Source organism: Dipodomys merriami, unplaced genomic scaffold (assembly GCF_024711535.1).
Source record: "Dipodomys merriami isolate MVZ:Mamm:240054 unplaced genomic scaffold, mDipMer1.0.p SCAF_4, whole genome shotgun sequence".
Lineage (NCBI taxonomy): Eukaryota > Metazoa > Chordata > Mammalia > Rodentia > Heteromyidae > Dipodomys > Dipodomys merriami.
In genome coordinates, this window is record NW_027205603.1 from 63,069,025 (window position 1) to 63,093,470 (window position 24,446).

The window sequence follows — 24,446 nt, forward strand, 5'->3', positions numbered from 1 at the left end:
TGGGAATATAGAGAGAATATTAGGTAACTGAGTGAGCTAATACTTATAAAACACTTAGAACAGTGCCTGGAATGTGGGCTCCATCTAGGACAGAAGCCAGGCTCTTAACCACTGTATCATACTCCCTTTAATAAATGTACGTGGGAAGAAGGGGAAAAATGGCTCACTGTGTCAGTTACACATGAATTTCATTTGTACCATCTACTACTAAAAGATTAAAGGAATATTATTACCTGTAATTCTAAGATACAGTTTTTTTCCCTTTCATTTTCAAGATATGGAATGTGACAAGGACTGTTAATAAACTTTAATGGTTAAAAAGTCAAGATTTTTGTTTTTGTTCCTTGTTGGATGCTTTTGTGGCTCATGCTTATAATCCTACTCAGGAAACTGAGATCTGGAAGCTGAAAGTTTGAGGTCAGCCTGGGCAGAAAAATCTATGAGACTTCATCTCTAAAATAATTAGCAAAAAACTGGACTGGACATGTGGTTTAAGTGGTAGAACATCAGCCAAGCCAAGTTCAACTCCGTACTGCCTCCCCCCACCCCTAAGATAGTATTTTTTCCCTCCAGTTTTTCATGCAGTCTTTTCAAGTAAAAAAGCTTCTGGGGATGGCACAAAGAGACTTGTACATGTAAGAGAAGTGCTCCCCATTGAGACATATCCCCAATCTGCCATTTGGCCACCATTCTGGAGACCAGAGTGATTAAAAAAAAAAATTCCTACCACACTTATCCTGCTCATATACTCAAGAACAGACCAGTGGGGCACTGAAGTTCTGAAGGGCCAAACACACAGATGGTATTTGAGTACAATTGGTTGCAAGTGGCATGTGTAGGTCCCTGAAAGGTAGATTGGTGGGTCTGCAGCACCCAGTGTTCAGGGAGACGTGGAAATCTCACTGGCCCTTTACTATGTGTTCCAGCCGTGCCCTTCTTGCTCCTCTTGAAGATGGAGAAGATGCTCGTGAGCTGCTTGCTGCTGCTCCTTGGACAACTGCCCTTCTTCCTCCCCACTGCAGCCAGAGAACGGTCCCACAGCAGGTCTCTCTCCAGAGGCAGACACACTCGGACCCACCCCCAGACAGCACTCCTTGGTGAGTGACGGGAGCTCTGCAGAAGCAGGTAGCCCAGGTGGGAGTTAGTAGGGGAGGATCATGGACCAAAGATGGAGCTCTCCTGTCTCCAGATCATGTGCTGAATGTATTGTGGGCCAGAAGACCTTGCAGATGGGGAAAGTTGGTGCTATGCTATATAATTGGATTATTTTCAAATCTAAATTTAATCCTTTCTATGTTAAAGTCTTCCATTTAACCTAAGATTCACGACTCTTCTCCAATACACAGAGTCAGATTTTTCATTAGGAAATGACCTTGCTAGACTTATCTGGACAAGGGTATCATGAGAACATTTTTCTTAGACTTGTCCAGATAAATCTATTAATAATGGCCTCGCACACATGGCAGGAGGAGAAAATTGGAAGATGGAAGGGATCTTGTCATTGAGTTCAGATAAGATGGAAAGCACCAGGGCTCTATCATTCCCACCCAGGGGACATGTTTTTCTTCAGGAGAAAGAAAATGTCGTGAAACACATAGAACACAGATCAATTGGCCATCCTCAGACTTGGCACTGCCAGCTCTATGTGTAGAGAGAATAGGCAGGTGGGCCAAAGGCAAGAGAACTTGCTTTGCATGGCTTCAAGTCCTGCCTCTGTTACTTACCAAGTGTGTGCACCTTGACCGTGTAACCTCTCTTTAAGACAGGCTTGTCTTCTGTAAATCAGAAATGGGGAAATGTGAACACCAACCTGGAACACTTTTTTGTGTATGTGCTAGTCCTGGGGCTTGAACTCTGGGCCTGGCTGCTGTCTCTGAGCCTCTTTTGCTCAAGGCTAGCCCTCTACCACATGAGCCACAGCACCACATGCAGCTTAAGATAAGGATCTCGCTGACTTTCCTACCTGGGCTGGCTTCAAACAGCGATCCTCAGATCTCTGCCTCCTAAGTAGCTAAGATTACAGGTGTGAGCTACGGGCACCGGGCTAGATTTTTTATTTTCTGTTCAAGGCTAGTGCTCTACTACTTGAGCCGCAGCTTCACTTCTAGCTTTTTGGTGATTAATTGGAGTTAAAAATTTCATGGAATTTTTGCCTGGACTGGTTTTGAAGTACAATCTTCAGATCACAGCCTCCTGAGTAGCAAGTATTATAGGTGTGAATCACCAGCACCCAGCTGGAACACTTTCATGGGGAATAAAGCAGTACCTGTGAATTCTTACCATGTGATTCATGATAGTTTTTTGCACAATTTTCTGTTCATGTCAAGCTTTAAAACTGTACTTTATAAATCCAGCTTGTTGGGCTAATGTGAGACTCTGATCCATCTGAAATCATGATCGGAGACACAAGGTATTGGAAGAGCTCTGCTTTGCAAGGTCACAGTTTTTACCAGTTGACTAAATGATGACCCCAATCACACTGAACCTTCTGTGACTTTGGTCTCCTGGGAGACCCTCTTCTATGAGCGGGTAGCCAGAAAACTTCTGCCTGTGTCGAAAAGATGAGGAACAATTTCAAGGTGATAGCATTACCTATATTTAATATGTAAAAACCACTGGAAAGACACAATGATTCCTAAATCACCAGCAGTCCTTGTATAATTGGATTTGTATTTATTTTCCTGATGCTGAGAGTCAAATCCAGAGCCTTGTGTAGGCTCAGTAAGCACCCTACCACTCATCTCCTACCCCATCCCCCACAGTTGGGTTTTTGGTGGGGTTGGGCTCAGAAAGAGTACTCTCCTGTGAGATGCTCCCAAGAATGAAGGAGCATATTCTCCAGCCCAAATCCCTTCCAGGCGATGGTGCTGGCAGGTGGCCGGTGGAGTGAGAGCACAAGGCTACCCTGTGCCTAGAGCGCATGGGTTTATTTCTCTCTAGACCAGTCTTTATCAGCGGCACACATTCCCTTCCCTACTCCTCCCTTTCCCTGCTCAAGATAACACGAATGAGAAGAAACTAGAAGGCACATTGCCCCATCCTGCCTGCTTCATTTGTGCACATTTGTTCTTTGTTGCATCACTGTCCAATGAGGGAAGAGGGGGTGGACCTGTTGCTAAGGCAACCAGTGGGGGCATATCTGCCTTTTTGGAAACCTTAATCATCCTTGTCCAAACACTCACTGTATCTTGACTCCCCTCATTCCTGGGAGAACACATTCTAGCTTTCTGCCCTCTTGCTCTCCTGGTTTTCTCTGTTCTAACTTCTGTTGACATAGATATTCTTTGTTGAATCTACTAGTCTTGTTCATTTAAAAGTCTACTAGCTATCCTTGAGACCTTTGCCTTTGCCTAAAATAGATTCCTCTTTGAATGACCCACCCAGAATTCGTGTTTTGTTTGATGAGAACAATTTGTTGGAATGTGGCAGTAGATCCAAGAAGTGAGTGGGAGAAGGGAAGCTGGTCCCTTAGTCTGGTCAAGGAATGACATAGGAGCTACATCACCCTGTCCTGCGAGATGGGGACAGATGCTGCCTGAAAGAAGCCCAGAAGTGTCTGGCGGCGGTGGCTCACACAAGAGTCCCAGCTACTCAGGAGGATGAGATCTGAGGACCTCAGTTCAAAGCCAGTCTGGGCAGGAAAGTCTGTGAGACTTTTATCTCCAATTAAGCATTAGAAAATTGGAAGTGGAGCTATGACCGAAAGGGGTAGAGTACTAGCCTTGAGCAAAAAGAGCTCAAGGACAACACCCAAGGCCCTGAGTTCAAGCCCCACATATCTCTCTCTCTCTCTCTCTCTCTCTCTCTCTCTCTCTCTCTCTCACACACACACACACACACACACACACACACACACACACGGACAACACCCAAGGCCCTGAGTTCAAGCCCCACAACTCACACACACACACACACACACACACACACACACACACACACACACACACACGAATTCCAGCTGCTCCTATTAATGTTTTCTTTTTCCAATGTTGGGGATGAAATTCATCCTCAGCCCTGCAGCTTCTACCCCTCACATGGTAATTTCAGCCTGTTGGCTTGTTGGCCAAGACTGTTCAAACCATGAAATCCCATCTGTATTTGGAAGTACTGTTGCTGCCACACAGGTCCTACTGACCTTGAACCCTGGTTCTGGTCCTGCCTACAGTTCAGTGTGTATTGAACATCTGTGTGGATGCAACGTACAAGTGACTGTTTCTTTATGATTCAGGTCATCCATCCTTCAGCCTTTTTTCAGTGTGGGGGGGCATTCTAGGGTTTGAACTCAGGGCCACATTCATTCCTTTTTACTTCAGTGATTTGGGATAGGGTCTTACTATCTTCCCCTAAACTAGATGGGAACTGAAGTTTCCCCAATCTCCACTTCTCAGTGGATTCAGTGTCTTTGTAGAAACAGACCTGAGAGTTGGTTTATTCATCCGTAGAAAGAAGAGGTTGAAATCAGTGACTTCCTCAACGAGGACACTTGATGTCACTAAATCCTCTGCCTTACCACATCCCTTCTGTGTGGATGCCTGAAGGAGTCTTCCACTTGCTGTCACTCGCTCCAAGTAGTACTGCATTCTAACGGCCAATGATTGAAAGGTTTTGGGACAGAAGAGATGGAGCAGAAGGACCAGGCAGTGGACCTGTAGTTCTCAAATTCACTGTGCATCAGAACCTTCTGGAAGGCTTGTTGGAAACCAAGTTTTAGGCCCCATGCCCAGAGAGTGCACGTCAGTAGGTCTGGGTCAGGACTTGAGAAGCAGCTCTTCTGGAAACCTCAGTTTGAGAACCACTACAGAAATCTACAAGGTGGGGTGGAAATGGGTAGGAGGAAAAGGTCTTAGGAGGAGATGCAGTAGGCGTTTGAGCCAGGAAGACAATTCGAGATGAGTAACATCTGCAGGGAAAAATGCAGCTGAAGAATGAACTAAATGCAGACTGGGTCCACCCTTCTGAAGCTTTGAAAATAAGCTGCTAGTATTTTCCTACCCAGGGGGGTTTGGCAGAGGTAGACCCCAAGTCTTGATGGGGAGCCAGCCTCTTAACAGCTCAATAATCAAGCAGCTGGTATGTGTCTTTATCCTCAGAACTGCTTTAAAACAATTAGGTTGATGTGTGGGAGGGGCTTGGAACTTGAACTCAGGGTCTGGGTACTGTTCCTGAGCTCTTTTTGCTCAAGGTAAGTGCTCTACTATTTGAGCCCACAGCTCCATTCCCAGCTTTCTGGCAGTTAATTGGAGATGATAGTTTCACAGACTTTCCTGCCTGGGCTGGCTTTGAACCTCCATCCTCGGATCTCAGCTTCCTGAGTAGCTAGGATTATAGTCGTGAGCCAACAGCGCCTGATCTTACCATATTATTTTAAGTAGAGCAGAGACTTTTGAAACAACCCCCTTCTCATCCTCCTCTCCTGCTTCCTTTAACCACCTACTGTTGTGTGTCCTCTGAGCAGACTGCAGTCATGGCTGTGGCTCAAATGGACATGCGTTCCCATGAAATGCACTTCCCCCCTTGTCTGTGCTGTCTTAATGTACAAACCCACCTCTCTATTATCATTAATTTTTTATAAACTGTATGAAATGAAATTCTTCATTCCTATCTTGTGATGAATGCTTGGAGAACCCAGAAAAGTACAGTCTCTGATTTCCAATAAGCCACAAATGTAAAAGCTTGCCTAACCAATGAATAAATAACATGATTTCTTGTTTTTCCCTCTTACAGACTCACCCCTTCTTGTTCCTTTCTCTTCTCTATTAAACTCCTCTTGTGACCCCCTTCCTTTTCTTCAGCCTTCCTTTAGCCTTTCCTCTTAAAGTACTCCCTTCCTTATGACCTTCCTGTTCCAAATGTTCTGGCCTCCGCACATGCAGGATGTGTGTGTGTGTGTGTGTGTGTGTGTGTGTGTGTGTGTGTGTGTAAGGGAAAGGGGGGGTGTTGTTTCTCAGTAGATGACATAGCCACTGTTCTTTTCTTCTTCCATACTGGGTGTTTCTGTCTTCCTAACTGATGACAGTGATAATAATGATATTAATGGCTGACATTTTTTTGTGTGCATGTTTTTTGTTTTCTTTTTCTTTTTTTGGTTTTGCATCTACTATTTGCCTGGCACCGTGCTAAGGCCATTTATACTTCATTCTGCATAATTACTGTCTCAGAAGAAGGAACTGAGATGTACTAAATGTCTCATTCAAGGTCATAGAAGCACTGAGCAGCCAATGTAGACTTTGGGAAGCCAACTTGCTATTTCATCGGCTCTAACCCTTGTCTCCTACCCTGTACAGACCCCACTGTTTAATTCAACTGAATTGGACTCCCCTTCCTGGTCTCAGTGGAAGCAATCCTAATCGAGGGTGTGCATACACAAGCTTGCCCTCTGTCCCAGTACTGTGCTTAGCCTGCATAGCCACTGCTTGCTAATTGCCCGTGTGGCTGGTTGTATAGGCACTGCCAGGATGCATTCAGGAAATGTCTCTAGAAGGAGTAAATGAACTAACAAATGGGTAAAGAGGACTGCATTAGAGAGAGTCACTTGGCTGCTGCAGTTTCCAAAGCTCTAAGAACATAGCTTTCAAAGATGATACAAGGGAGTTTAGATTTGGGTGTGTAGTACATGTATGTGTGTGTGTGTGTATGTGTGTGCATAAGGTGGTACTGGAGCTTGAGTTCAGGACTTGTCCCTTACTATTTTTGTTCAAGGCTAGCACTCAGCCACTTAAGACACACTTCCATTTTTTATTTATTTTTATTTATTTATTTATTTTTGCTGGTTAATCAGAGAGAGTCTCATGGACTTTTCTGACCAGGGTCTGGCTTTGAAACAAGATCCTCGGAGCTCAGCCTCCTGAATAGCTAGGACTGTAGGTATAAGCCAGTGGTGGCTGGTTAGGCTTATTACCAAGGTCTTACAGATGAGAGGTATTGAAGCATCAAAGTATTGACTGCTTTGTGCCCAGAGGGTTAGATAAACCAGGGATCTACAAACCTTTTCCAGGACATTGTGGAGGTGCTTACAGGAAGTGGCCTGGAAGATAAGTACTTTCTCCCTTGTTTGTTTGTTTGTTATGAGGTAAATATTTGCATTCAAGAAAAATCCAGGCACATGCAAAAAACTATAAGTGGACTCCAGCCTGTCACCATGCACTAATATCAACTCAAAATACATTAAAGACCTTCACATCAAACCTGATACTCTGAAACTACTGAGTAGGAGAGACACTTGAACTTATAGGCACAGTCAGGAACTTCCTGAACAGAGTCCCAGGGTCACAACAAATTGGAGAGAGACTCGACAAATAGGACTACCTTAACATAAAAAGTTTCTGACAGCTAAAGATATAGCAACCAAACTAGAAAGACAGCCAACTAACTGGGAAAAAATATTTACCAGCAAAATATCAGACAAGAGCCTAATATCCATTACATACAGGGAACTCAACTCTAACCCCTCCCAAATCTTACAAACCAATCAAAAATTGGCAATAGAGCTAAAGAGAGACTTCTCAGAAGAAGAGATAAAAATGGCAAAGAAACACATGAGGAAATGTTCACCATCCCTGGTTGTAAAGGAAATGCCAATAAAGACAACCCTGAGATACCACCTTACCCCAGTCAGAATGGCCCACATCCTAGTCAGCCAACAACAAATGCTGGAAGGGATGTGGAGAAAGAGGAACCCTACTGCACTGCTGGTGGGAATGTACCCTAATACAACCACTTTGGAAAGCAGTCTGGAGGTACCTTGGAAAGCTAAATATAGACCTCCCCAAGACCCAGCCATACCACTCCTAGGCATCTACCGTGAGCAACAGGAACCAGGATACAAGGACACATGCACCTCCATGTTCATTGTAGTACTGTTCACAATAGCCAAGATATAGAAACAACCCAGATACCCCACTACTGATGAATAGATCCAAAAATTGTGGTACCTATATACAATGGAATATTATGCAGCCATTAGAAATGACAAAATAATGGCATTTGCAGGGAAATGGGTGGAACTAGAGCATTTTGAGTGAGGTAAGCCAAGAGCAGAGATAATGACATATGGTCTCCCTGATAAGTGGATGCTAAAGCCAAAATGCAAGGAGTTATGACAAAGTAGACAGGACTTGAGAAACAAAGGACTGCTACTCATTTTGTTGTATCATTGCTATATGACTCCATGTTCTTGACCACATATATGGTGTGGTGTGGTGTGTGTGTGTGTGTGTGTGTGTGTGTGTGTGTGTGTATGCAAAGGAGGGAAGCTAGGAGAAGGTCACAGAATCCAGTGGGAAATGGGAAAACATAAAACAGAGGGGCCCATCAGCTGTGCTGCATATAGATGAAAATGAACTAAGCAACTCAAAGGCAGTGATGAGAAGGGAGGAATGAGAGGGAAAGAGGGAGCAGCTTACACTAAGCAAAAGGAAAGAAATGTAAATATCATCTGATGTGGAAGAAATAATTGTATTGTCAAAGCTCAGAATTCGCAAACTTTATAGACCATGATAATGACAATTTGCCTTGTGAAGGTTAAGATGTGTTTGTGACTTTAACTAAGTATCACTATTCCACAATACTGTGAAATTTAGGTAATCACCTAATCTCAATTTTTAAAAAAAAGAAGAAAAGAAAAGCGAGAAAAGGAGTAGGTTAGGAGCGATGGGTGACAATGTTATCAGACACTTTGTGTTCATATACTGTTTTGTAAAATGGGAACTTCTTTGTACAACCACTTAAAGATAATAAAAAGTTTTTTTTAAAGAAAAAAATCTACCTTGGGAGCATTTGAGAAAATATTTTTTAAATTAGCATACATTGATTATACAGGAAAGAAATTTATTGTGACACTTTTCATACATCTTTCCACTATATTCTAATCAATCTCCCTCTCTTTATCAATCTCTCCACCTCCCCCCTTTCCCAAAACAATTTCAACAGGTTTCATGAGAGAACTTTTTTCCCACTTAGAATTATTAGTGATCTGCTGTGTATAGAGTCATACATTTTATTACAGTAACAGGAATATGTTCTGAGAAACATGTTGTAGGGGGATTCCCTGTTGTGGGAATATTCTAGAGTGTGTCTACATAGACCTAGGTGGCATATAAACTGAAGTGGTATAGCTCACAACACAGGTAGGCTGTGTGGGATAGCCATTCTTGTATATGTAGTCTATCATTGACCTGGAATGTGGTGTATATGCTGTCATGTGTTGTTGCGCTATATTGTACTTCTGATAGTGTTTACACTTTGGATTATGTTAATTGGCATGTGTGATTAAGGTAAGCTACATTTGCCTTTTTTTTGTTAATCCATATAGAGCTTGTCATCAATGGAAGATCTTCATTCTAATGAATCATTCTTGTTCTTTTATTTTTTTTTTTTTGCTGGGCCTGGGACTTGAACTCTGGGGCCTGGGCACTGTCCTTGAGCTCCTTTTTCTTTTTTTTTTTAAATTTTTTATTGTAAAGATACTATACAGAGGGTTACAGTTACATGAGTAAGGTAATGAGTACACTTCCTACTGAGCATTGTTACCCTGCCATTGTTTTCCCCCTACCATCCCTTCCCTCCCTATCTTCCCAGAGGTTCTTTTTTTGTGTGTGTGTGTGTGATTAAGTGATTGCATAATTTCCCAAATTTCACAGTATTGTGGAATAATGATGCTCATTTAAAGCTTGAGCTCCTTTTTCTTAAGGCTAGCACTCTATCACTTGAGCCACAGAGCCACTTCCAGCTTTTTCTGATGGTTAATTGGAGATAAAAGTCTCACGGACTTTCCAGCATAGTGTGTCTTTGAACTGCAATCCTCAGATCTCAGCCTCTTAAGTAGGTACAATTTCAGGCATGAGCCACCAATGGTGGATCTTTTTTAAGTTATTTTTCTCTTTAACTTAGGGAATTAGGATTTTGCAAATTTGGTTTGACATTTCCTATGTATTTCTTCAAGCTATCATTGCAGATATTAAAATAATATTTCATGCTCTTTTGTAATGTTTATTAAAAATTACCATCTATTAAAATCCATGTCTAAATATTTAATGATGATTAAGTACTGAAAATGCAAGAAGGGTTAGTGAGAAAAGTTGCATGAACAATTAATCTATAAATATTTAATATATTCTTGACAGGAAAGGTGATGGAGATTGAGTTAGTTTGTGGCTGTAAGAATGCACCAGGGACTGCGTGGCTTAAACAATAGAAATGTATTGTCTCACAGTTGTGGGGGCTAATGTCTGAGATCCAGGCATTGGCAGGATTGTTTTTCTGAGACCCTGAAATTGGCTTGTGAAAGCTTGTCTTCTTCCTGCATCTTCACCTGTTTTCTTTCCTATGTACCTTTTGGTACCTACATTTTCTCTTCCAAGAAGGACACCATTCACTTTAAAGCCAGGACCCTAGTGACCTCATTTTAACAATGTGCTCTTGAAGACCTATCCCCAAACAGAGTTACATCAGATATTACTAGAGATAAGGACTTCAACACACAAATATGGAGAAACAACAAGTTAGCTCTTCACAAATCTCTTTGCTTCTCACTTTCCCATTTTGTGTAGGGCAGTCTGTCATTTTCTGACATGCTTCTGTGTAGCCTGTTTTTTCCTTTCTGACTCACTTTCTCATCCCATTCTGGGGTGATATAATGGTTACCAACACACACTGGGTAAGCATGTTCAGACTTTAGCAGGGTGTTACTTATTCATTTACTGTTGCATGTCTGAGTCATAAAAGCAGGTCCGGCACACAGTGGGGTGCACAGCCAGTATCCTGGGCCTGCAGATGGGAAGGGAGTAATAATCTAGCCAGGGGTGAGAAACCAGAAAAGCTTTACAAAAGCCAAGGATTAGAACCATTAGAAATCTTTCAATACACCGATGGCAGGCTGATTTGTCGGAAGAGATGAAAGGCAGGCAGTGTGTTTCTTTTGGATGCTCAAAGGACAGTGGGATTGGGGGTGGGGGTTAGGGAGGAGAAAAGGCAGAAAGTTGTTCTCATAAGTCCATAGCCAGCCAATGTGTTAGCACATCAAAGAGGGAGGGAGCTGGATGGCCAGATGTGCCAATAAGTGAGGCACGGGAAGGTCTACGGGAAACAAGATGAATGTCTGCCTTGACAACTTGGGCTCTAGCCAGGAGGGGCCTTTGGCAAGGCACGGTGGATTACTCAGTATGGGCAGTGGGCCACAAGAAGTTCTGCAGGATGAACCCAGAGAACCTTGAAGTCTGGTTGGACAGTGAAGTAAACTACAGAGGAAGCCCATGCAAAGGGCTCAGAAAGGCTATGGAAACCCCTTTCCATCTCTAGCTGTATTTATTTGTGGTTTTGAACTCCGGACCTCACAATTGCTAGGCAGGCACTCTACCACTTGAGCCATGCCTCCAGTCCTCTATCTCTTCCTTCCCCAGCTCTGACATGAGGTTTCCTAACTACCTACTCAGCCAATTCATTAAATGAACATGCATTCTAGGCCTAGTGACAGATAAGGAGTCCCTAAATCTTTGAGACTCGATGGGTCACTGGTCACCTGTGTGGACACAGATATGTGTCCCTATGGCTGTCCTTTGTGATCATCTTACCCATTCAATAAGGCCACCTGGACAGGTGGAAGTGGCTCATGCCTGTAATCCTAGCTGCTCGGGAGGCTGAGATCTGAGGATCACATTTTAAAACCATCCTAGGCAGGAAAATCTGTGTTATTTTAATCTCCAACTAACCACCAAAAAGCTGGAAGTAGAGTTGTGGCTCAAAAGATAGAGTGCTAGACTTGAGCAAAGAAAGCTCAAGGCCAATACCCAGGCCCTAATTCAAGCCCCAGGACTGGCACAAAAAACAAGGAAATCATAAAATAGCCTCTCCATTCTCCTTAGCAAAAATTCCAAGGAAACATTGGGATCTGGTGATAGGGGTGTAGGGGTGTGTGTGTGTGTGTGTGTGTGTGTGTGTGTGTGTGTGTGTGTATGTGTGTGTGTGTGTGTGTGTATGTGTGTGTGTGTGTGTGTGTGTGTGTGTGTGTGTGTGTGTGTGTATGTGTTGTGAGTTGTTAACTCTTAGTTTCCTGATAATACCTGGCATTTGTAGAAGGGGCTTGCAGTTTTACAGAGCATCCATTGCTGACCTCCTCTGTCTCTTGCCTCCCTTGTCTGTCTGATGACTCCAGTTTCATAGAGTGCCAGATTTAGGTCACTGCTGACAGCCAGTGTGGGCCTACCTTCTATATGAAGAGACTGCTTCCCTTTTCTCCACCCTGGAGGGGTCCCCCCATTCACAGCGTGATGTTGTACTAGCACTGGAGAGTCTGCATAGAATGAGAAGTTGAACTTAGGGGGAACATTCTGCTGGGAACAGGAGAGTATCAGATGCTAGGAGCTTGCTGTCTAGAAGTCCAAAGGGAGTGTCCAGGTATTTCTTGACAATCTTGCAGTGCCACTGGGGCAGCCAACAGCAACTGGAACCTGCTGTAGGGGCAGTAGATGGTGCTCTGTGGAAGGCCCCGGTGGAGTCAGTCACCCACCCTTTCTCTGTGCCTCTGTGCCTTATGAGCTAAGGACGCTCTGTCCCTTGCATTTGTGTGGGATTGTCCTGGGATCATAAAGACAAGTTTCTCTAGATGGGACTCCGGTGTAGCACTCTACTTGGAAGTAGACTACTTGCCTGGCATACACAAGGCACCAGATTTGACCCTAAGCACTGCCAAAAATAGTTCCCCTGGCAGCTCTGAAGGCCAAGATTATATTCTATGCCTCTCTCATAAGATAGGGCCCTTTCTCACAGATGCTGGAAAGGTACCAAGAGAATCTGTGCTCTGTGAAGGCAGAGACTTTTGACTGGCACTTTCTTCCCTTCTTTTTTTTTGGCCAATTGTGGGGCTTGAACTCTGGGCTTGGGCGCTGTCCCTGTGCTCTTCAGCTCAAGGTGAGTGCTCTCCTGCTTGAGCCACAGTGCCACTTCAGGTTTTCTAGTGGCTTCTTGGAGATAAGAGTCTCACAGACTTTCCTGCCCAGGCTGGCTTTGAACCATGATCCTCAGATCTCAGCCTCCTGAGTAGTTAGGATTACAGGCGTGAGCCACCAGTTCCTGGCTCTTCCCTTCTTGTCTTCACCCTACAGATGCCATATATTCTGGGAGGGGTTGGCCTGTGCTGCCCTGTACTGGGGTGTGAGGTTGGGAGTTCGGAAAATGTGTGGACTATCTTAGCAAAGAAGGAGATATTTTTGTTTGTTTTGTTGGTGTGGGGCTTGCATTTAGGGCCTGGGCATTGTCCCCACAAGCTTTTGCTTGTGCTCTACCACATTGAGCCACAGTGCCACTTGCCACTTCTGGTTTTCTGGTGGTTAATTGAAGAGTCTCTTGGACTTTGCTGCCCAGGCTAGCTTTAGAACCCTGATCCTCGGATCTCAGCTTCTTGGGTAGCTAGGATTACAGGTGTGAGCCACTAGCACCTGGCCAAGGAGGAGAGGTTTTTCGTCTTTTTGAGGTGGGGATAAGGAAGTGTCCTTGAGCCTTGTGGGCGAGGGTGCAGTTGACTGAGACTCAGAGGACAGGTGAAACTACAGCTCCATGTTCTTGCAGGCCTGAGCTACATCTTGCCCGGTGCACCTTCTTCATCTATTGGCATGATGATGAGCTTTTTCTACTTTGGTTTGATAATGTGATAGATTATATAATGAGGTTTTCTAATGTTAAACCAATCTTTTCATTATGGATAGAGGTAAACTTTACTTGATCATTCTAGAGTTTTGGGGCTTGATTTGTAAATGAGAGTGGCCAGTATTCCCTGTCAATCCCTTCCCCCCACTTTTTTTCCTCACTGGGTTTTTGTTTGTATTGGTAGTATTGGGATGTGAAGTCAGGGGTTTCATATATCAAAGTTAAGTTAGCTTCATGAAATACATGATTTTCATAAAATAGGGATAGTTTTTCTTAAAGGGTCGGTAAACTTGCTCGTAAAACTCTCTGGACTGTTGCCTTCTGCAGAGGAGATATATTCGACAACTAATTTCTTTAAAAGTCTAGTTGACGTTTCCATATCTTTTTGAATCTTTTTTTTTTTTTGTCATGAGGCTTGACATCTGGGCCTGGGGGCTGTCCCTCAGCTCTTCAGCTCAAGGCTAGTGCTCTACCGCTTAAGCCATAGTGCCACTTCCCATTTTCTGGTCGTTTATTGAAGATAAGAGTCTCAAGGACTTTACTGCCCAGGCTGGCTTTGAACTGTGATCCTCAGATCTCAGCCTCCTGGGTAGCTAGAATTACAGGCAGGAGCCACTAGCACCTGGCTCTTGAGTCTATTTTGGTAATGATGTTTTCCTTTCCTTCCTTCCTTCCTTCCTTCCTTCCTTCCTTCCTTCCTTCCTTCCTTCCTTCCTTCCTTCCTTCCTTCCTTCCTTCCTTCCTTCCTTCCTTCCTTCTTTCTTTCTTTCTTTCTTTCTTTCTTTCTTTCTTCCTTTCTTTCTTTCTTTCTTTCTTCTTTTTGCTTGAACTCAGGGCCTAGGCACTGTCTTTGAGCTTCTTTTGCTCAAAGCTAGCACTCTACCACTTGAGAACAGTGCCACTTCCGGCTTTTTCTGTTTATGTGGTACTGAGGAATTGAACCCAGGGCTTCATGCATGCAAGGCAAGCACTCCACCACTAACCTACATTTCCAGCCTGTAATGGGGGTTTTCTTAAAAAGTGTCCCATGTAGCCGCATTCTCGGATCTGTTGGCATAAATTGCAATTAATAACATTAAGTCATATTTTAATAGGTGACATGCTGTTCTTTAACAAAAAGTGACTGGTTGCTTTTTTTCATAGATCGCAAAACTCTTAGCAAAAATATGAAACCTTGAGACTGAGGATGGGTGTGTGTGTTGGAGGAAGGGCACTCTATTGGCTCTGGAATTTCGCTGGTCATTCTCAGCATTTATAGAAGAACTTGACAGGTTTTTTTTTTCCTTAAGCATTTATCACTTATCTCTCTAGTCCTCAGAGTCCTTGAGAAACAGATCTAAAGTGAACCCTAGCTTATAGATAAAAATGTGATTAGAGATGTTGATTTACCCACAATAGACAGATGAACTAGAAGTCCTTATAAGTCACATCATTTTTATTAGATAATCTAGGTGAGAGATTTGCAGCCCACACATCCCTAGAGAGCCCTTGGGTAGATACCAGTTAGTCCTTTCCTTCTTTCCTTTCTTCCTTTCTTTCTGTACTAGGATTTGAACTCAGGGCCTTGTACTTACTTTGTTTGCTTAATAAGCACTCTTCTACTTGAGCCATGTCTTTAGCCCAGCTTTCTGCTGGTTATTTTGGAGATGGAATCTGGTGGACTTTTCTGCACATTATATATGTGTGTGTGTGTGTGTGTGTGTGTGTGTGTGTGTGTACATATAAGAATATATATGTGGGGCTGGGAAGGTGGCTCAGTGGTAGAGTGTTTGCCTTGCATGCATGAGGCCCTGGGTTCTATTCCTCAGCACCACATAAGCAAAAAGAAAAAAGCCAGAAGTGGTGCTGTGGCTCAAGTGGTAGAGCACTAGCCTTGAGCTGAAGAGCTGAGGGACAGCGCCCAGGCCCAGAGTTCAGGCCCCACGACCAGACCCAAAAGATAAAAAATAAAAATAAAAAGAATATATGTGTGTATGTGTATATATACACATGCATATGATGAAGTCTCATGGATTCCTCTCCATATATAAATATGCATACATATACATATATTCATATGCATATATATTCAAATACTATTGTCCAAGTGGTAGAGTTGGTTAATCACTGAAGTGTAATGAAGAACTTAAAATTATTTAATATTGTGTCGTTTCCCAGTAGTAGCAGCTTGCTTAAACTTTCTAGGTATAACACAGCCTGCAGAGTACCCTATCGTTATAACTGGGGACCATTCATATGTATAAAGTTCTGCAGCTTGTATTCTTGTATAGTTGTACACACACACACACACACACACACACACACACACACACACACACACACACACACCTGTTATTTCCTATGAAATCAGCTGAGTTCTAAAATTAGGCTCACAAGGTTAAAGTCCTTGTTATACCACTTTCTAACTATGTGGCCATGGCAAATTTGCAGAATAAAGAAATTCTTAGAGCTTCATTTTCCCATCTATGCTGTGGGGACAACAGGTTGTATGAGGAATACTAAGTGAGCACATCTAATGACTTATAACCATTGGTTGGTACGTTTTAGCTGTCATTGTAGATTTGGATAGACCCATCTATACAGGAGAAGGAGCATCTCTATTTAACTTCTTCTATTTACAACTATACCATCTAGAACTGTAGAAAACAACCACCACCACCAGACACCATTTAGTCCAACTCATTTTACAGGAGGAGTTTAAAAGTAATATTGTAAAATACAAGTTCTGTGGCCAGTGTCAGCTAGCTGGGGGCAGCGTAGAGATGGGGATGCAGGCCTGGGGACTCCCATCTGGGTCTTGCAGTGACACTTCCACAGAACCTCTGAAGCAGTGCCAGGATGGGAATAAAAATAGTACCAACAGTAAGGGACCACTGCATCCTACCTTAGGACAGCCTCCAGCCTAAGTACTTTCCAGTTAATTCTATGACAACCCTGAGCTTGGCATGCTTGTCCCAGTCTTGCAGAGGAGGAAATGGAAGGTTCCAGGGATCAAGTGACTTGTGGAGGAGGTGTGTGGTGTGAAGGACAAGGGAAGCTTGGGGAGTCGGGAGAATGCTCCACTGCCACATGGCATGGTATGGTCTGACCTGCCTTCCCATTTGTGGAATAAGGAAATTGAATCTAGTCTTTAAAGTCCCTTTTCTACCTTAAAAACAAATCCTAAATGCTTTACGATTACTGAGTCTTGAGGAAATACCCTTACAGTTCCAGCTCATTAACTTGCTATCTTATTAACTAGTCTTCATCTTAATGATCAGCAGCAAGAAAAGCCTTTTGTAGAATAGCCTAGAAACCAGTCATCAAGGCTGTGGAGATTCCTGAATGTTGTTTCCTGCTTCCATGGCAACACTAAAGCTGGACGTCAAGCTTAATGGAGTCAGCTACAGCAGCTGTAGCCGAGCATTCACTCAAGTGCTGTGAATGATGAGGACACAAGTTGCTGGCCCGTGTGATGTGCTGTCCCAGAGTGTTTAGGAAGTTGGAACTAAAGCCAAGTTAAGTAAGAATGGAGGAAATAAAGCATTGTATCGCAGTGGAGAGAGGACAAATTTCAAGCAAATTGAAGAGTGAGTACAAGCCAAGCAATGCAGGGAATCACTATAAAGAGAGGGGTAAGACAAGTGCAGAGGATTTAGGGGAGCAGAGAAAGGTTGGTTCTACTTTTATAAATTTTGGGGAGGGAGAACCTGGGGTCCATCTCACAAAAGCTCATCATAGGAATCAGGGTGCTCCTCTCATCACAACTGGCCAGGATGCTGGTGAGCTGGTAGTGGAACACCAAGTCTGCCGGTGCAAGTCAGTTCTTCTACAGCCTTGACCACTGGCAGAGACAGCCTCCACTTTGCTTCAGCCTTTGCAAGCATATCTGATTGGGGCCACTTCATTCTTACTCGGGACCCTTGCTGCAAAGGAATCTGGGAAATGTAGGTTTTGGTCTTTTTCACTTCCACAGTATTGGAAGACGCATAGGCAGAGGTGGGAATTCATATTAAATCTATTTACTTCATTTAAAATTTGGATTAACTAGAGAGAGGAATTGGACGCCTAAGAGGGATGAATTATAAAGGCCCAATCATTGACCTACTCGTCTTCCCTCTACCACCTGAAAATCTGCCAGGTAGATTCAGGAGTTCAACTTCTAAAGACAAAGAAGTGTTATTAAAATTATCTCTGGTGCTTTCCCTACAAGTTTATATACAAGAAGTTGTTCATTTACACCTGAGGCCAGGCTAAGAGCTTGTGTGGTCAGGAATGCAAGACTAGAGGGGAGGCAGGCACAGCTGGGAGAGAATGGATTTGGGTTGGTCCAGATGTGGTAGGGTGATGTTTGAGTTGAGTCAGGAGCCCCTGCATGGACCTGAAAGGAGGATAGACACATTAGAAGCTTTTACTTAATGATGTCAAAACTTCTTGGGTATGAAGCATGTGCTGTCTTTGACTTGTCCTCCAGAGCTCAGCCATTCTGGAACACTGCTGTGATGTGTGTGCACCCCATTCTGCTCTGACTTCAGGCATCTTCCCACTTTTGCCCTTTGCCTTGATGTTGTCCTTTGCCCAAAGTACTCATCCAATCCTTTACCTGGCTAACACCTGTTTGTCCTCTCATAGCATAATATTGCACATAATATAATGCACATCACCGTGTTCAGGAACTGCCCTCTCCCTTATACACTGTCTTGGATGAGTGCTCTGCTCCGTTTCAGCTGCTGCTGCTCATGTCTTATTCCGAATGTGTCTCTTCCATAAGGCTGTAACCTTCTCCTTGGCTAAAACTAGTTCCCATGCTGTATTCCCAACATCTAGCACAAAGAGGGGTATTTGGTAAATACAATATTTGTGTAACTCAACCAAAGGGAAAGGGAGGGAAAAGTGTCTCTGCAGACATACTTTGCCTTTGCTGGTACAAGGCTGTGGCGCCTGCCATTTTGAAGTCACCTCTGTGCATACCTGCGCCCCTCCTTGCGGAGAAGTGATGCCAACTCTGCATCTAGCCAGGCGTCTTTGGAGCCATCTCTGGCTCTCACCTTGTAACCTTGCATTCCTGTTCATAATCTCTGCTCGGTCCCTGGCTTCTGTTTGCCAAACTCTCAGAAGGTAGATGAAGCAATCACTTAATTGACTCATCTTCTTAAGTTCAAACACTGTGGGTCAGATGCCACTTGCCTATGCTGTTTCTTACCTTACAGAGGGCAGACCTTACCTAATTGTTTCCAGTACCTTCTGGACTGTCTCATATGTGGGGATAGGGTGTTGTGCGTGCGTGTGCGTGTGTGTGTGTGTGTGTGTGTGTGTGTGTGCATGCACGAGCACCACGCCACATCTCAATTTCAGAAGTCAAACAAAATAGAGGATTTTATAGACAATATTAAATATTTTCTGTATGGATTCATTCAGCTTATGTATTTTTTTAAAAAAGGTTTTGAAACCATAGAATATTCCAGGTCTTATTTATACTTTATCAATTAAGAGAAAGCCTGTTAGTACAGCAAACTCTTTTTTTTTTTTTTTTTTTTTGGTCGGCCGTGGGGCTTGAACTCTGGGCTTGGGCGCTGCCCCTCAGCTCTTCAGCTCAAGGCGAGCGCTCTACCACTTGAGCTACAGCGCCACTTCTGGTTTTCTGGTGGTTTATTGGAGATAGGAGTCTCACGGTCTCTCCTGCCCGGGCTGGCTTTGAACCGCGATCCTCAGATCTCAGCCTCCTGAGTAGCTAGGATTACAGGCTTGAGCCACCAGCGCCTAGCTAGCAAACTCTTGAGAGAGGACATGAGGCACTTTTTTTTTTTTCCCAGTGAGACTTGAGCAAACTGCTTTACCTTGCAAGGAAATTCAGTCCATTGCAAACTGTTTTCTCCAGGGCTAAATCGGGGCAGCTTTCTCTTTTGGCTTTCTTGTAAAGAAAATTGTCCAGGGTTCTGGAAACCAGAGTTGCTAAACCTCATACAATGCCTCTTTTCTTTCAGCTCATGTAACAGTTACTAGAGGAGACTGCGGTGATGTGGCATATTTTAGGAAAAATATTTAATTTTTTTTCTTTTTCCATTTTTTTTCTGGCCTGATACTACACACTCTCCAAGGGCCTTAGAGAGCTGTGTGGCTGAAGGAATTTATGACAATCAGCAGGGACAACTGAAATTTGACTTTGTGTCCACCTAGGATCTCTCTGGGCCTCTGCTACCCAGAGATGCTGCCCCATTCACCAGAATCTCTTGAGGCAACAACAACAAAAATGCAAGACATTGCCAAGCAAATTTTGTATAGACTTCCTATTGTGAAAGAATCCATTCAGTGGGGTCTCTCCAGCACCTCCGTCCTTTGGCATACTTCTTTAGCTTAGCTAGCTCAAGTACATACACAACAAATTAGGCAAAACCAAAGCCCAATCTAGTCTGTGAACTTGGGTTCTACTTGTAGGAAGAAAGAACTTCTTGAAGGCTGGCATTCAGACCACATGTTGGTGTTCTTGAAAGAAGCCATAGACTATGCACCTTGTACTGGGATACAGGGCCTGAGACAGGAAACACCTGAAGCCAAGAGAAGGAAACTGCAGTGTCTGGCAGATCAGGGAGCCTTTCCCCAGCCATCTTCTACCTTCTCTTCTTCCTTAGCCAGTTATTCCAAGTAGGAATTGTAGGAATGGGGGAAGAGGGAGGGAAGGAGGGAGAGAAGACCACTGACCTCAGGTCACTCTTGTAATACATTCTTCCTCTTATCCTCAACAGAGGGTCCAGAGTAGAGAACATGCCCGTACCTGGGTGTGTATTTGTCTTGGCTCTTGAAATAAGTCTCCACATTTGTCACTCCTAAGGACAGTCTGTAGTGATTGTTCCTTATAATCTAGCATTAGGCTCTTTGGGAAAACATGTATTATGTGAATTGAATGATAGTTTGTGTCACTCTGTCTTACTGTGCAATTATCTGTATATGTGAGCACTGTGAGCTTCCTGGGATCAGGGTTGTGTCTTCTGCATGTCAACGCCCCTTGCAACTCCAAGTATTATCTTTTGTCCATGGTGCCTTCAATTCACCACCTTCTACATACAGCCCACACCATGCTTCAATGAAATGAGGATGAAGAAAGCACTAAGAAAGATGCTAACCACAGGGCTGAGGGTTCAGCAGAAAAGGCAGCTGAGAAGATGGTAGCCAGGAAGCTGCCAGCAGACAGGTGTGGCAGGTGTGGCAGGGTGTATGACAGGAGCCAGGGAATGGTGGGCTGGTCCAGAAGGCTAAAGAGTTCTGAGTTCATTGTCCTCTGAGCCAGTGACTTCAGGATAGTAGCTTTGTTGAAGCAGCTTCCAGAGGCTTATTTGTCCTGGGAACTTTCCACCTTTCAGATCCAGCTGTTGTGACTCAGATTAATGACACCAAAATACTCATTCATAGGAAAGTTCTAGTATGAAGAGAGGAAGACTAAGGTCTCTTTCTCTCTTTCTCTCTCTCTCTCTCTCTCTCTCTCTCTCTCTCTCTCTCTCTCTCTCTCTCTCTCTCGGTTGACCTTGGGGCCTGAACTCTGGGCCTAGGCACTGTCCCTCAGCTCTTCAGCGCAAGGCTAGTGCTCTACCAGTTGAGTCACAGCGCCATTTCTGGCCTTTTCTGCTTATGTGGTGCTGAGGAATCAAACCCAGGGCTACATGCATGCAAAGCAAACACTCTACCTCTGAGCCACCTTCCCAGCCCCCCTCTTTTTTTTTTTAAATATGTTCTTTATTGTAAAAATACTGTAAGAGGGGTTACAGTTACATGAATAAGGTAATGAGTACATTTCCTATTGAGCATTGTTGCCTCCTCCTTTGTTTTTCCCCTACCATCCCTTCCTTCTCCACCTCCCCAATTACTCCCCCCCCCCACAAAGTTGTAAAGTTTGTTTTCAACATAGTACTTTGTACATCTCATTGTTACAATGGGTCAACCTGTATCCCTATTTAAACATTTTGGTTTTTTCCCTTCCCTTCCCCAAATTAGAGAAATGTATATACAAGGTGCAGGGCACTGGAATCAAATACAGTGAAAATGGGTTATACTGTGGGGGAGAAACATACCAAAGAAACAAAAAAATCACATAGTACATTATAAATATGTTAAAAACAGTAGCAAGAAAGAAAAACTATTTGTGTCCCTATCTTGGGGTTCTTTCACTTAACATCATGTTATATGGCCATAGGCCAAAATTTTAATAGAGACCCAGATACACAACAAATCAAAGAAAGGTTGGGCAAATGGGATTGCATGAAATTGCAGAGCTTCTGCATGGCAAAGGACATAGCTAGCAAGATCAATAGAAAGCCCACAGACTGGGAAAAGATCTTCACTAGCCATACAACAGACAAGGGTCTCATATCTAAAATATACTTAGAACTCAAAAAATTAAATCCTCCAACAACAAATCCTCAAAGAAACAACTGCCCGATAAAGAAGTGTGCTAAAGACTTAAAAAGAAACTTCACTGAAGAGGAAATAAGAATGGCCAATAGACACATGAAGAAATGTTCAACCTCTCTAGCCATAAAAGAAATGCAAATCAAAACAACATTGAGATTCCACCTCACCCCAGTTAGAATGGCAAAAATCAAGAACTCTAATAACAGATGCTGGAGGGGATGTGGCCATAAGGTCTCTTTTGCTGTGATAGTCTCTCTTTCTGTCCAAAAAGGGTCATTGAGGAGAAGGTTGGAGTCTAATGATATAATTGACAAGCGTCATCTAGATGGCAAATCGGTGTCTTTTACAATCCTTTCTAGTCTGTGGGTAGTGAGAACTTGAGGGCTGTGTAGATGGGCATATTGGCATCTGGTGGCTGAACTTACATTCTAAAGCCAGGATTCATTGGTGGCTTGTTTGTCATAGGTGCTTTGGCTAGAGGATGGAGGAGGAAATATACAGGCTTTGATTTGCCATCCTGGTCCTTGGCTTTTACCTTGTGAGCAGCTGTCAATTCAGGTGTCTCCCTTCCTGAGGTTTCCTTTGCATAGTGGTTAGCATTTATACCAAATAGTCTTCATCCTGTTAGTCCTGACTCATTATTCCAGCCCTCAGAAATGCCTTCTGGTCCTGACTCTGTCACTCCGTTTGCTCATGACTCTTCCCACATTGTACGTAGAGAGAGCCATAAGTGCCCTCCTCCCCACCTCCACCAAATTTGAAAAAACATCTGGAAAGTGTTTCTGAGAAGGAAACAATTTGCTAATGAGTCTAAATTGTGTCCTAGACCCAAGAAATAGTCCAGGGTGTCTCCCTCATATAATAGGATCGGGTTTTCAAGCTGCTCCCCAGTGGTCCATTTGGAAGATGTGAATAGAGCATGACCAGTTGAAAGAGAGCCACAGCTCCTCAGCTCATTGTACACTGTCTGGCATTGATGTAATGCAGCAGCTGGCCACTGACTAATAAGGGAATTGGAGAGAAAAGAACTGATTGTGGGTTTTCCAGGCCTGGCCAAGATCCATGGTACCCTAATCAAGTGAACTAAATACAGGGGAATTGCAAGTCCAAATTACCTCTGAGATAGCAATCAAGTAATCTGACAGTCACAGTATGCACATGGAACAGGGACAACTGTGGGCCCATGTTATAGCACAATGGTGGATAGGACTGTGGTGTTTCTTTGTTCTCTCTCTCTCTCTCTCTCTCTCTCTCTCTCTCTCTCTCTCTCTCTCTCTCTCTCTCTCTCTCTCTCTCTCTCCTTCCCTCTCTGCTTGAACTCAGGGATTCAATTTTCATTCAGCTTATTTTGCTCATTGCTGGTGCTCTACCACTTGAACCATAACTTCTTCAGTCTGACACTTTGCTGGTTAACTGATTCTCTGATCTCAGCCTCCTGAAGAGCTGGGATTACAGGTATAAACCACCAGTACCTAGCTTCTATCTGTCTTTGACAAGACTATATACCAAATACTCAGAGAATGCAATTTCCCTATATTCCATATGTTAGTTTTAAATTCTTATAATGGATAACCCATGTCACTATCTCCTCCTCCTCCTCCTCCTCCTCCTCCTCCTCCTCCTCCTCCTCCTCCTCCTCCTCCTCTTCCTCCTCCTCCTCCTCCTCTTCCTCCTCCTCCTTCTTCTCTTCCTCCTCCTACTCCTTGTTTGGTTGTGGGGTTTGGGCACTGTCCCTGAGCTCTTCAGCTCAAGGCTCCCCCTCTACCACTTGAGCCACAGTGCCACTTCTGGTTTTCTGGTGGTTAATTGGAGATTAAGAATCTCATAGTCTTTCCTGCCTGGGCTGGCTGGATCCTCAGATCTCAGCCTCCTGAGTAGTTAGGATTACAGGCGTGAGCTACTACCACCCAGCTATGAGGTAATTTTTTTCGTTGGTTTGTGAAAATTTGTATTTGGTGCTGGGGATTGAACTCAGGACTCATGCTTGCTGGGCAAGCTTTCTATCACCTGAGCCTAAGCCACCTTTATGAAAATTTAATCATGTTTAAATTCTGTTTGATAGGATTTCTGGTTATACTTAGGTAATTAAAAAAATCAGTTGTGGGGCTTGAACTCGGCCTGGGTGCTGTCCCTCAGCTCTTCAACTCAAGGCTAGTGCTCTATCTCTTGAGCCACAGCACCACTTCTGGTTTTCTAGTGGTTTATTGGAGATAAAGAGTCTCACAGACTTTCCTGCTTGAGCTGACTTTGAACCATTATCCTCAGATCTCAGCCTCCTGAGTAGTTAGGATTACAGGCATCAGCCACTGGCATCTGGCCACTTAGGTATTTTTTTTTTTTTTGGTCGGTCATTGGGCTTGAACTCTAGGCCAGGGTATTGTCCCTCAGCTCTTCAACTCAAGGCTAGCACTCTACATCTTGAGCCA

At 43.7% G+C, this 24,446-nt stretch overlaps 1 protein-coding gene across 2 annotated transcripts in view; it reads left to right on the top strand.

The window, feature by feature from the left end:
- The window catches only part of Matn2 (matrilin 2), a 128,882-nt gene that overhangs the window by 16,451 nt on the left and 87,985 nt on the right, over positions 1–24,446 (top strand). For both annotated transcript variants that reach the window (XM_069991115.1, XM_069991116.1), the window contains exon 2: positions 927–1,097. In XM_069991115.1, the coding sequence (XP_069847216.1) occupies positions 953–1,097 (145 nt within the window). In that variant the 5' untranslated portion in view covers positions 927–952. The remainder of the gene's footprint in view (positions 1–926; positions 1,098–24,446) is intronic.